The sequence below is a fragment of the Centruroides vittatus genome, unplaced genomic scaffold (assembly GCF_030686945.1).
Source record: "Centruroides vittatus isolate TY-2023 unplaced genomic scaffold, ASM3068694v2 contig_392, whole genome shotgun sequence".
NCBI lineage: Eukaryota > Metazoa > Arthropoda > Arachnida > Scorpiones > Buthidae > Centruroides > Centruroides vittatus.
In genome coordinates this window covers 1,530,848-1,544,280 of record NW_027122208.1, presented here as the reverse complement: position 1 = coordinate 1,544,280, position 13,433 = coordinate 1,530,848, and the positions used below count along the sequence as shown (strand labels likewise).

The 13,433-nt window shown below is 30.2% G+C and overlaps 1 protein-coding gene across 1 annotated transcript in view; it reads right to left on the bottom strand.

Annotated features, from left to right (window-relative positions):
• hyx (cell division cycle 73 hyrax) overlaps nt 1–13,433 on the bottom strand; it is a 49,964-nt gene that overhangs the window by 24,172 nt on the left and 12,359 nt on the right. Inside the window, exons 2-3 of the mRNA XM_067271173.1 lie at nt 5,485–5,590; nt 5,330–5,368 (exon numbers count right to left, since the gene is read on the bottom strand). Of these exons, the coding sequence (XP_067127274.1) occupies nt 5,330–5,368; nt 5,485–5,590 (145 nt within the window). The remainder of the gene's footprint in view (nt 1–5,329; nt 5,369–5,484; nt 5,591–13,433) is intronic.

The window sequence follows — 13,433 nt, the reverse complement described above, 5'->3', positions numbered from 1 at the left end:
ACCTGTTTTTATGCGCTCTTTTTATGTGCGATTTTTATTTGTGCGATTTTTTTAATGCGAATTTTTAATTTGTGCGGTATAGTTGGCGACTAGTCTCGTGCGATTCGTCATGTCTTACGTTGACTTATTATAGCTAAATAAACTTATTATAGCATAAATGCACTTATTATAGTAATATTATTGCATGAATATGCGAAAAATGATATAATTTACTTTTTAAGTCAACAAAACACCACCTGGACAAAAATATGTAAAACAGACGATAGACCAGACGATGCAGTCAAGTGCTGACATCTGTTGTCAATAAATTCTATTTCGTACGGTTTTGAGTTATTTTCTATGTGAGACTTTTTTTATGCGGTCCCTGTTGACCGCATAAAAAAAATATTTTTTAATTGTGTCGCGAAAACTATTATTTACAGCCATTCGTGAAGTTTCGTGAGATTTTTTTTATGCGTTTTTTTTAATGCGGTCCCTATCCCCCGCATAAAAACAGGTTTGACTGTACAGTACACACTCACTAATCTGAACTAAATTATTGTACAAGATTGTTTGGTTTAGTCAGTTCAGATTAATGGAGTTGGGTACATAAAGAAAAAGTCAAAAAGAATTACAAATACATATATATAAAAAATATTTTTCAGTATTTGGCACATATATTTATGTTGAAATGTATAGTTTATATTAATTCTATACACTATCAATTTATAAAAAATAATAGAATTTTTTTAATTTTTGGCTGGAACATTTAGCAGAAGTTTAAACAGTTAATATCAGCAATATGTAGTTGGTTGTGTACTGAATAAACCAATACACAAATACTTTTTTAATTTACAATACCTCTGACTTTAAATACTTCAAGATATCATCTAATGAGGATGGCATTCAGGATATCAGTATGCATATCTTCTTCAGATGTGTAACAAGACAGGATGGTGGTTACACATCTGAAGAAGACATACATACTGATCTCCTGAACACCACCCTCATCAGATGGGTATGACAATGTAATAACGTCAGAGCCCGAGAGGCACTGGAAATTTTTAAGGCAGAAGCAAAGGAGAATTGAATGAACTTTAGACAGGAAAAAACAAAATTTCTTACAAATGTAAGACTTTATTTGTGTGCATGCTCTGTTTATGTTGTATAATCAAAGTTTAAAAAATTTTTCAATATTCTACAAAAAAAATGCACATAAAATATCAAATTCAAAAATTATTCAGTTAAACATTCCACAAAAAGAATATGCAGTTGGAACTCATTTTTAAGTTCATTTTGGATTCTTACTTTTATAAGAAAATCTGAACCTGAAGATGATCTGAAGAGGGAGGAGAATCCAAAAAGGACTTATTGGATTTAAACAAGGATTCTAAAATACAGGTGTGTAATGAAAATGCAAGTTTAAAAGAGAAAAAATAAAATTATATGGGAAAACAGCGTGAGCTGTACCACATAATTTCAATTCATTCCAGTCAATGATATCTATACTTTAAACAGCATTAAGAAAATCTACAAGAGCAATCAGTAATCATTAATTTTTATTTAAAACTAATAAAAAATGTTGGAAAAAGTACTAAATATTTTCAAATTAAAACAATTATAACATAAACCTAACCACTGAAAAAAATCCTCATTATATGTAGAAAATCATCTATATTATTGAAAACTCATGCAATTCCAAACACATTTCATAACAATAATAAATAATATACTTTATAAACCTTAAATTTCAGTTCCTAAACTTTACAGTTATCTATTTCCTGATATTCAAATAATTTTCATAAGGCAATTTTTCAATTCTTTAAGAAATAATTTATTGTTTAGTACCAAATTATCAGACATTAATTCACTATAGATGGCAACTGTATAAGATTAATGTGCATTTTTTATGAACTTACTATAGTCAATTCATTATAATATAAATGATCAGAATCAATTTGCAATACATTAACTTACAAATTGATCTTAGACAACCGATTTTATATTAATTTGATGTTATCTGTTCAACTAAAAACAGACTTTTTCAGGACATTTTTGATAAATGGGTATTCGGTCTCCTTGCAACAACTGATGCAATTATTATCTATCTTCCTAATAGGGTATAAACTCATTAAATTTTTAAAATATTGAATAAAATGACAACACAAATAGTTTTATTGACTGACTGATTAAAGTTTATATTATAATTCAACACACTACATAATTATTTTCTGCCATTTTACTAACAAAATTAAAGCTAAAGATAATATCATTGCTATTTTGATTTACCCAATTCATTCTTTAAACTTTATGTTGTTGAAATCCATTTATATTAATTAAAGTAACTTTCATATAAAATCTGTATCATCATCAAATAACTTTCAAGTTAGAAGACAGCATTAAAATAAATGTTACATAACATTTTCTAAATGGTAATTGCATGAATAAAACAAAATCTCAGTGTCCTTTTACAGTCTATTACAATTCAACAGTTCTTATATAGGAAGACTAATCTTTCATTGAATGAGATATAATTAGTTTAGTACATATTGTAGTTCATTGTCATTAGGGATTGCAATCCAGCAGTGTTTTCAATCCAGGTGGATTTTTGCTGGACCAACATCATTCCAGCTGGATCCAGTGCAAATGTATTTTTGGTGCAATAAAGTGTTATCTATCTATCTATCCAGCAATTTATGTTTTTTTTTAAAGAAATAAAACTTTTTTTTTAAAATACTAAAACACTTATTATTATTTAGTCTGATCACTATAAATCAGTAAAATGTCTTACATATTTAGGTAGTAAACTTAACTTTGGTTTGGTTTAACACTTGAGAGAGAGATAATTAACTTTACATGTTTAGTTAGATTATAATTATAATGTAATGTAAGTTAAATAATAGCAAAAGTAATACTACTAATTAATTTATATTAATATATTATAATGTAATATATAATGTATAATGTAAGGACGAATAATCAGTGGCTAAGTGGCTATCAGTTTTACCAGTTTTCTTATATAGGCTCTACATATCAGTCTGTAGATATTTATAAGTAATTTAATTATTAGTAATTAGTAGTAGTCTAGTAGTTAGTTATTATTATCATAATCATGAATCACATACATTCATATCATCATATATCTAAGATACTGATACTCATTAATTTAATTAACTATTTAACTAACTAGGTTTCAGTTTCTCACTAATTTTCATAAAAAATTGCCTAGCCTAGCCCACTAACCACTTATAGAATAAAAGTTAAAAACTTTTACTTAATAGAATTAGAGTATAAGTTATAAAATATTAGTCTTGTCTTGAATAAAGTATTTTAAAGGATTAAATAAAATTAAATCAATCACTTCTGTTATTTTTTTTTGACTTTTCTGGAAGTAGGATCTCAAGAAACAAAGGTATCGATGGTGTTGTCTCCCAACCTACTTCTTAATGAATTGCATATATATCCTGCTGCGGAGAAGGCCCTCTCTGCCTCTACGCTAGTTGGTTTCGGGGTCATCAAATAATCATAAATCGTTCAGTCACGTGATTCATCGATGTCACAACTGACCATAAATTAGAATTATGCACCAGGACTAGGAGAGGAGTTACTTATTTTATTTAGTGCGAAGACACTTTATTTAGCAAGAGCAGAAAGTCAACTGGCAATTAGATCAGCAGAGGTAAAAGAGCGGGCGGTGTGGTATAGAGAGGGGGTGTAGCATGTGCCACACTGAATGGCAACGTCACTCTCGCTGCCGAGCGATAGTGCACGTAGCAAAGCGGCAACGCCAACAACGTAGACTTTTTTGCCATTATTTAGAAAGTTAATTGAGTGCAGATCCGCAGTGCTGGATCCAGCAGGCCAAACAATGCACTGGATCCAGCTAGATTGCTGGATGAGGGATCCAGTAATTGCAATCCCTAGTTGTCATCTCTCTAATGTAATGAATCTGTTTTGATCATATAACCACTGAAGATTTTCTAAAAATTTGCATTTCTGTCTCCCTAAATAAGTTATTTTAAAAACAACAAAAACATTTGTATTAAAATGAGTGATTTTTTTTATAAAACAGTTGAAAGGAATATCCAATTATTTGGTTTCTTATAATTTCAACATTTTACTAGATTCACAACTTCACTAGAATTCTATAATTCATAACATGTATTTAAAACAACATTGTGTAAATTAATACAGAAACAATTATTCTTATTTTGCTATAGCATACAGTTAAAAACATTTTGGTCTTGGTGCAGATGGAAAGCACTTGTGGTGTCTACATGCTACTTCTCGTGCATTTTGTCTCATTTCCTCGTAATGTAAAATCATTTCACAGTAGTGTTTGTGAATAAGGCATTGACACAGTGTCCTACCAATTAGTAGATTGCAGAATGTTGGTTCTATTATAAATGTCACATATTTCCTCATGATTTGTGAAGATTGCATTTTTAATTTTCATGTAAACTTTGCAGAGAAGCTAAGGCACCATAGACATACTTGTACAATGCTGGAAATATCTTTGTACCTGGATAAATGTTAAAAGTGAACACTGTATATTTTTCCTTTGATAGGATGGTAGAATCTTGTCTTGGTAGGAATTTATCCAGTAAAATTCTTGTCCATTAAGATTTTGTCTAGTAGGATTCTGTGATACACCAATTGAAGCAATTAGTGATTGATATCGATGCATACATTAAATTAAAATAATTTTTAGCATAAATATTTTTTCTGATCTGTATCATTTGTTCTTGAATTTATCATTTTATTGAGCAATAAAATACTTGTTTGTCTTTTGTTTTGTATGGTTTAACACTTCACAGTGATGTAAAGTTCATGTAAAGTTTACATGAACTTTACATGAACCAAAATGTGTTAGTCCCAGTATGTCCTAATTTATTCAGAATCCACTTTATATGCAAAATGATTATATTCACAGAAAACTAATATTTTGAAAAATTGTTTAAAAAGGCAAATTATAACTGAAAGTTATTCATTTTCTGTTTAAAAATATAATGTCTTAATAAGATTAACTCTTCTTCTTCCAACTCCATATCATTATAATTAGACTTTTAATTTCAAATAAAAAAATCATAAAAATTCCTTATATCAACATTAACTAGAGAGTTTAGGTTTATTATGAAAATAATTTTAAAAATTCTTGTATACTTTTCTATTTAAAATCAAATTACTTCTATCATTCATAAAGTACATTGAAAAACAGAATACAACCTGATTATATTATTTGAAGTTTAAATATTCTAAAATCAAAAATAATGATACTAATTGAAAACCAAAGAATTGACGAATCTAATTAACATCATTACAATTAAAAGCAATTTAAATTATAATTTACCTTTCTGTCAGGACGTCTCACTACGGGAATATTTTCTGCCTAATAAAGTTAATTTTAATCAGAAAATTAATATATTATATATTATATTTAAAATTTTTAAAAGATTTAATAATAATAGAAAGTTTTCTCACTGGAAATATAATTTAAATACTTACTGCTGCTTGGCGTACATATACAGGATGGGAGAGATGCACATTTTTTAACAAAAATAACAAACATTCTAAAGTATAATATTCTTTTGGAGTTCCGTCCTTCCCAGAACTGTAAAAAAATTATATAATTTCAGTATATATTTCATAATAATTTCAATTTTCATCACTTAAATGGAACTATTTTTCAAATAATTTTAAACAGGCAATTAAAAGAAAGAAAAATAAAATTTTTGTCAGGAAATGTGTAAATCAATTATTTATATTTATTTTACATTTTGTAAGTAATTCCGTGTAGCAGTGGTATCCAAAGTTTCCAATGACAGTTAAATTGTCCATAAGTTGTAGGTATACCACAAATATTTTGTATATTCCATGTATACGAAAAGTACACCTATTTCTATCATTACAATGATGCATCAAATATGTTTGTCAGTCGATTAACATGTATTGAAAGCCAAATTAGGCTGAAAACTGTTTGAGAAGCACTGCTGTTCAGCATATTATTACATCCAAACCAAACTGACTATGCTCCATTAAAAGTGAAATCACTACACAAACACTTTGTGAAATACAAAAAAATACATTACAATAACTCATTTGTAATCATAAAGTAAATTTCTATGTCTACAAGAGGAGGCTCAGAAACATATTTCATAGATTTTGTTTAGCATTTGCATGGTTATTCTGAGACACTAAAAAGTATCCCTATAAAGACCTGCATTTTACTCAAAGAAAATTGCAATTTCAGGTCATGATAATGGATCAATTTCAGGCCTGGGAAATCAGTAAATATTGGGGGGAAAAAACAAATAATTTTCATATATGTAGCGAGGTTGAGGCCGAAGTTTTAAACGTGAAAACGTATACGTCGGACATTCGATGCCACTTTCCCGTAAGCCTAGAAGTTTGACAATGATGTTTGGAAAGTCAGTGGAATCATGCTCAACATTCCAAATGCCATTGTCAAACTTCTAGGCTTACAGGAAAGCAGCGCCGAACATCCAACATACACATTTTCGCATTTAAAACTTCGGCCTCAACCTCGCTTGTATATTACATTTGTAGACTGATAGTTTTTGAGAAAATTTGTAATTTTTGATTTCAACTAAAACTTGAAAGACTTTGAAGTGATTTGATAGTGGCAAGTGGTCAGAGTTGTGCAAGAGGAAGAATCTGTGGAGTGATGCCCACAGATTCTAAACTCTTGTATTCCAGTCCATTACCTCCATTGTTTGTAAGTATATTAGTTGATGGAAAATAATCTTAGCTCAAGTATAGATTCCATGGATAAGTGTTCTATACCTTGCAACAACTGCCACTTGCCAACCATCAAGCATTTAAAGTATTTCAAGTTTTGGTTGAAATCAAAAAATGCTAATTTTCTCAAAAACTATCAGTTTTCAAATGTAATATATATAAATAAAATTAATTATTTTTTCAATATATTCCAATCCCCAGTCTAGAAGTGACCTATCATCATGACCTAAAATCATATTTTATTGAATAAAACACAGAAGTGGAATCTATGACTTTACAGGGGATACTTTTCAGTGCTCCAGTATAAGTATGCAAAGACTGATCCAAATCTATGAAATATGTTTCTGAACCCTGCTTGTTAGATTTAAAATATTTAAAATCAAAAAATTAAGAAAGATTCCAAATTAAAACTGCAGTAACAGCACAATAAAAAAATTGAACATTTAGATAAATGACAAAAATTAGTTAAGGACAAACAAGTTAAATTTTGAATTGATCTAGGAGTGTTGTAGATAAAAATAATACATAAATTGAAATACCTATAACATAAGAACTAATAGCATAGTAATACTTAAAGGATAGTCACACTGCAGGTGGTGTCACTACTACTGTACAACTATTTATTAGTTTTTACCATTGTATACTGTATATTCAATGTTTCTTGCACCATTTCTGTATTTTGTAAAGCTTTGCACATTTATGTATTTTCGTTGTTTATGTAGGTAATGCAGGCACCCAGGATTTCCATACTTCCCTCAATCTTTCCCTATCTACTATCCCTCCCTAAACACTCTCTCTTCCTCTTCTTACTTCCACTTCACAACTACTGCTTCCATAGAGGTAAAGTCAGTTTGTAAACAGACTACATCTCTAGTACTTTTTAAATAAATAAATAAATAAATCACACTGCAGGTCATAGGTCAGCACACTGATATCCTTTATTTTATATTTGTTTTCTCCAATATAGAATAAAGGATATCAGTGTGTCAACCTACAAAATCTGTGGTGAGATTGTCCTTTAAATATAGCCATGTTGTTATTGTACATATGAAGAAATAAACTATAGGATGAAAAGCTTTACCATATAAAATAATTTATATGAGTAGAAAATTTAGGAAAACTGAATCTTATTCATTTACAATTATGATTATCTTTATGCTTATTTATTGTGTTTTTACTAGCTGTTAAGACAAAATGATATGAACCAAAAACAAAAACAATATTCATCTTTCACGATAAACTGGTAGAAAAGTGGTATTTTGTTAACTTAAGAGAATGTACATTTTAGATTCGAACATATACCTAAGCACTAATTTTCCAGCAAATAAACGTAAACAAACTTACACTTCAAACGTTTTCGGCCACCAATTTATTGGCCTTCTTCAGGAAAACAATGGAAACAAATTCTACAAATAGAACAACGCCGTGTTGTAAATTTCAAAAAATCGTAAATGGCTGTACATTTTGCATGATAACAGTATTGTACTTTAAATTAGTGTTTTTGATTTAAAAAAAAAATCCTTGACTTATAATGATCTCAGAAAACTACAGAATTTACTGGCAATATACATTTCACATAAATGATTTGCACTGAACATAATTAAAAGGAGATCAAGATATTTCTAGTCAGCTGTGGCAATTGTGAGTTCAAGTCCCACTCTGGACATATTCTTTTCTTACAAAACTTTCTAAATTAATTAATAAATATTAATTTGTTGTGAAACCATGTTGTATTATTCTATAAGTGTTGAACATGAGATCGTGTTAGTAACAATCACATGGCTTTTTCCACCTTTATTTAGTTGATACGGTATTTTCCTTACACGTTTCAGGCCTTATCTTATTATTTTAGTTGACTGATGAGGGGCATAAGGCCTAAAACATGTAAGGAAAATACCGTATCAACTAAATAAAGGTGGAAAAAGCCATGTGATTGTTACTAACACGATCTCGTGTTCAACACTTCTAATAAATATTAATTAAATATTTCTAGTTATCTTCAAAGTAAGCAGTGATATTTCTATAAATGTTATTTACATGCAAACAGATGAATTCTTAGATATATCAGATACACCTCAGGTGACAATTAAGATTAGAATAGTTATTCAAGGATACATGAAATGACAATCAAGACAATTCTGCTACAATTATAAAATTCAATGTGATTTTGAAGTATAAATTTTATTAAATCTTGTTAAGTAACAGTTAGATAAGCAACAGAATATCATAAAATAAGTAATATTTAGCAGCTCCATTTCCACACTGTTCATATACATTAAGTTTCTTTTATTGATACACCATAATGTTATCTTGAATGCATTTTATGCCTTAAAAGAAGTGTAAATTAAATACTTGTTACCAACAAAGCTCATCAAACTGACATAACTGTTGAGCAATATTCTGAAAACATTACTATTGACAGAAAAATGCATTACATGATGTCTGCTGATTATTGCTTCAGATTTTGAATGTAAAATGCCATCAATTGTAAAGATGCATCTCTATTTCACACAAGGAAAATAGATTGAGGAAATACTCATAATATGGGTAATGAATATTTAGTACCACTGAACAATATATAGTATTGGACCAACTATCTAACTTTCAAAAATCCAAGATTACTAGAAAACAGGCTATTTTTGAAACTGAACTAGTTTTGAATGTAGCAACTCTAGTACAGCTATAGTTTGCACAAGGCCCCTTTGTTTTGGTTTTCACAGCCTACACATCACATGATGGCAGTTCCAGTGTGACTGCTATTATGTGCAGGTGATTCTCTCACAGTTTAGTGTTTATTTGTCGTAATCTACTATAATTTTCATTTATAACCATGCCAAAAGGCCAGATTATTAATGATCAAACATATCTGGCTTTGTTTGCTAATCTGTTAAATACAATTTCCTTCTTTACTTTCCATTGTTTATTATATATTTTAAGTATCTATTTAACCAGTGTCCAGAAAACTGGAAAATCCAGAAATCTGAATCATTTCTGGTCCCAAGCATGCTGAATAAATCTTACTGTTAGTCTGTAATAATGTTTTATGAAAATCCATTTATTGTAATGCTCTAGATATCAGTTCTATTGCTATTAATATCTTTCATAAAAAAATATCAAACAGTTAAAAATAATTTTTTACTACAGAACAACAAAACACTTAAAATAAAGATGAAAATATGTATAATTCCTAAAAAATTCCATAGTCAAAGATAAATTTTGATTTAATCAATTTATCATGTTGACCAATGTTCTGAATAATAAACAGTGTAACAGCAACGTAGAGAACTCATCTGTTTAGATGAATTCTCTACTTTGTTCTTAGTCATAAGTGCTCCAGATTTCCATTCTGTAATTATGTTGGGATTGTCATTCAAAAATTATAGTAACCATAGTTAAGTAAAATTATACACACAATGCAAATATTTTATTTTCATTCTAGCAATATTTTGTAGGATATATGTCAATGCATAGGTGAAATTACAGGTAAAATTACAGTGATTATAATGTTTTTATGCTTTCCTTGTCTACTTGTGTTAAATTATACATATATAATTAAATATAAAATGTATTATATGATGGACTTTTGTTATTTGTTTTTCATGAAATATAAATGATTATATACTCACATCAAACTGTGAAAAAATTTTGAAATTTCAAATCCTAAGTTTTAAATAGTTGTATCAAAAAACTAGATATGAATACTGGAATTAATTCAAGAAAGAAAGAAATCCAGTAAAAAGGCAAAATTTATTACTGCAGCAAACTTTTAATTTAGAGCCATCCTCTATCCTTGTGCCTATCAATAATTAATTTCGGATAACTATTTGCAACAGTCAAGTCGCCAGTCACCTTAATTAGACATTAGATGAGATTTACATTAGCAAGTTTATTATCATTCTTACATTAATGAACTTGTAAGTTGTCAATTTAAAATTATCAGCACATAATTAATATATCACAAATCTTCTGCTGATTATATCAATCTCATTAAACATTAATCTGCATTATGAATTTTAGAAATATAAATAAATTAGTGGTAAATATTACTACAAGATGAATATACAAATACAGTGAGTGATCGGTTAATAAACAAATCAGATAACGAACACTTTCCTGAAAAATTTTTATGTTTGGACAACGAACACTTCACAGAACAAACACAAGAAGCGATGTAAAATAATGAATACCGATCAGTCTTCCCTTGTCTTCGGGCAACAATTCAGAACTTTTCAGAGCACGGGAGACGTCGACTCGACACTCAACCCGGTATATACTGATTGAATAGTATTCCTCTGAATTTTGAAACTCTCCCTCATAATTCTAGACTTTTATTTTTCTGACAGAAAAAATTTTTTTTTAATAGTTTTTGCAAGACTGTCAGGCTGGCACTCGTTAAGTTTTGCGTCAGTTTTTATTTTTGAAAGGTGAGAGTATAATAGCAAAGGTAGAGAATGGGAAGATGTCTGATGTTTAATGTTGCTAGGCAGTATGGCTTGAACAGGTCTACAGTAGGCCACAGTTCAATGATATCTAAGAAAGATACTGTATAATGAAGAAGATTCAAGCAGCTTAAAAAGTAACAAAAATCACATCTGAAAAATGAAGAACATTGAAGAGCTCATAATGAAACCTGAAACGATCTGACAACAGAAGAACGCCAAGAACTCGAGTGAAAAACACCAAGAAACTTGGTGAGATATGTTTTCTGCTGAAAAAGAGAATTAATGCTGATATTTGATATTAAACATCTTTTGAAGAAGTGGGAGGATGTCAGAACTATGGTCTCCCCAACTATAGATCCCCAAGCCTATTAACCTCAACCTGGTTTGGATGCCATTCTAGGCATCCAAACCAGGTTGAGGTTAATAGGCTTGGGATCTATACAATTACAATGTTATTAATTACTTTCGAAAAAATTGTGAAGAGAGAAAAGCAATCGACATTAGATATGTTTTTTCCATTTGTGGGGGTTAAAGAATCTGACTAATAAAATGCAAGACTGTGTATATACATATTTTTATTATTACAAATTATTATAAATAAATGTAGTAAGAAAGTATATATTTTTTACTTTTTGGGGTCTCCAAACAATTAATCAAATTCCCATAAAAACCTATGGTGAATTGATAATTGGTTAATGAACAATTCGGATAGCAAACAAAGTCTTGGAACAGATTATGTTCGTTAACCGATCACCCACTGTATATTTTTAGTATTTGAAAAATATAATTTAAGAAATTCTATCAGAAAAGCTTTAAAAAATATGTGTTTCCTTTGTTTTTAATTTCAAATGTACCTATTTATTTTAGGCAAAAATAAAAAATAATTTAGTGTTAAAAAAATTAAGTTTTTCATTCATTAAAATGTTACTCTTTTTATTGGTCTATTCCACTGTTTCAATGTCAAATTGTAAATTAATCTATATATATAATCGAGACGAGTTGATAATAATAATAATAATAATAATAATAATAATAATAATAATAAACAGACAGTATTGGAAAACAACACACACAAAATGTACTACGACAGAGCCATAATCACAGATAAAACAATTTACCACAACAGACCAGACATCACACTCATTGACAAACACAATAAAATCACATACATTATAGACATATCCATTCCAAACACTCACAATATACAAAACGCATGCACTGAAAAAATTAGCAAGTACACAGAACTCGCCCAGGAAATAAGGCATCTGTGGAGGATGGATAGGGTGCTTATTGTACCTGTTGTTCTCTCCTCTACAGGTGTCATACCACACATACTACACAAAAGCCTGGGCACATTGGAATTGAATAGAAACACATACATCACACTGCAGAAAGCCACTATATTAAATACATGTCATATTGTGAGAAAATTCCTGAATACAGACACACACACTGATACACTTCTTTAATTTCTGTTTTGGTTACTATGCCTTGACGCTGGTCCGGCATAGTACACAGCCACCGGTGTTAACCGAGTATATCTCACTTAACCCAACATAATAATAATAATAATAATAACTCTCCCGTGGTCACCACCTGGTCGTGGTGGGAGAGCCCAGTAATTTTACTGATCCATAGGGCAATGCAGGCTGGAGCATTAGCTCCTGGTAAGGACACCCATGCCAGTAAGGTCTATGGGGAGAAATGAAGCTAAGAGTGACCACACCCACATTCTGTGGAGATATTCATCATGGTAATAACTAGATCAAAGTGTGATACCGGCTCGGACATCGCCCGGGTTAACAAGGTCCGCGTTCGTGGGTTAGGCAGAGGCTCATGTCCGAAAAATAGGCCACAGTCTCCCTTGGTTACCGGTGGCGAAAGCAGCACCGGCCCAAGCATGGCTACTGCAATGCCCTCAACAGATGTGAGGAACCAACCCAGCCTTGGTGTTTCTGTGGTAATGCATCCACAGACCACAAAGGCTGGAAAACCACGCCAACGGATGAAATGGACAGTAGAAATGAACGAGTTTATCATCCGTACTTATTACACCATCACAAAACTCGAAACAAACATGACAGCATACAGACAACAACTACACCATAGATTCACACAACAGTATCCTCATCTCACTGTCACCGAACAAAGGGTTGTTGATCAAAAAAGAACAATTATACACAACAACCTTATTCCACAAACAACACTTGAACTTATCAAACAACAGGTTGCTGATCAAATACATCAACAGAC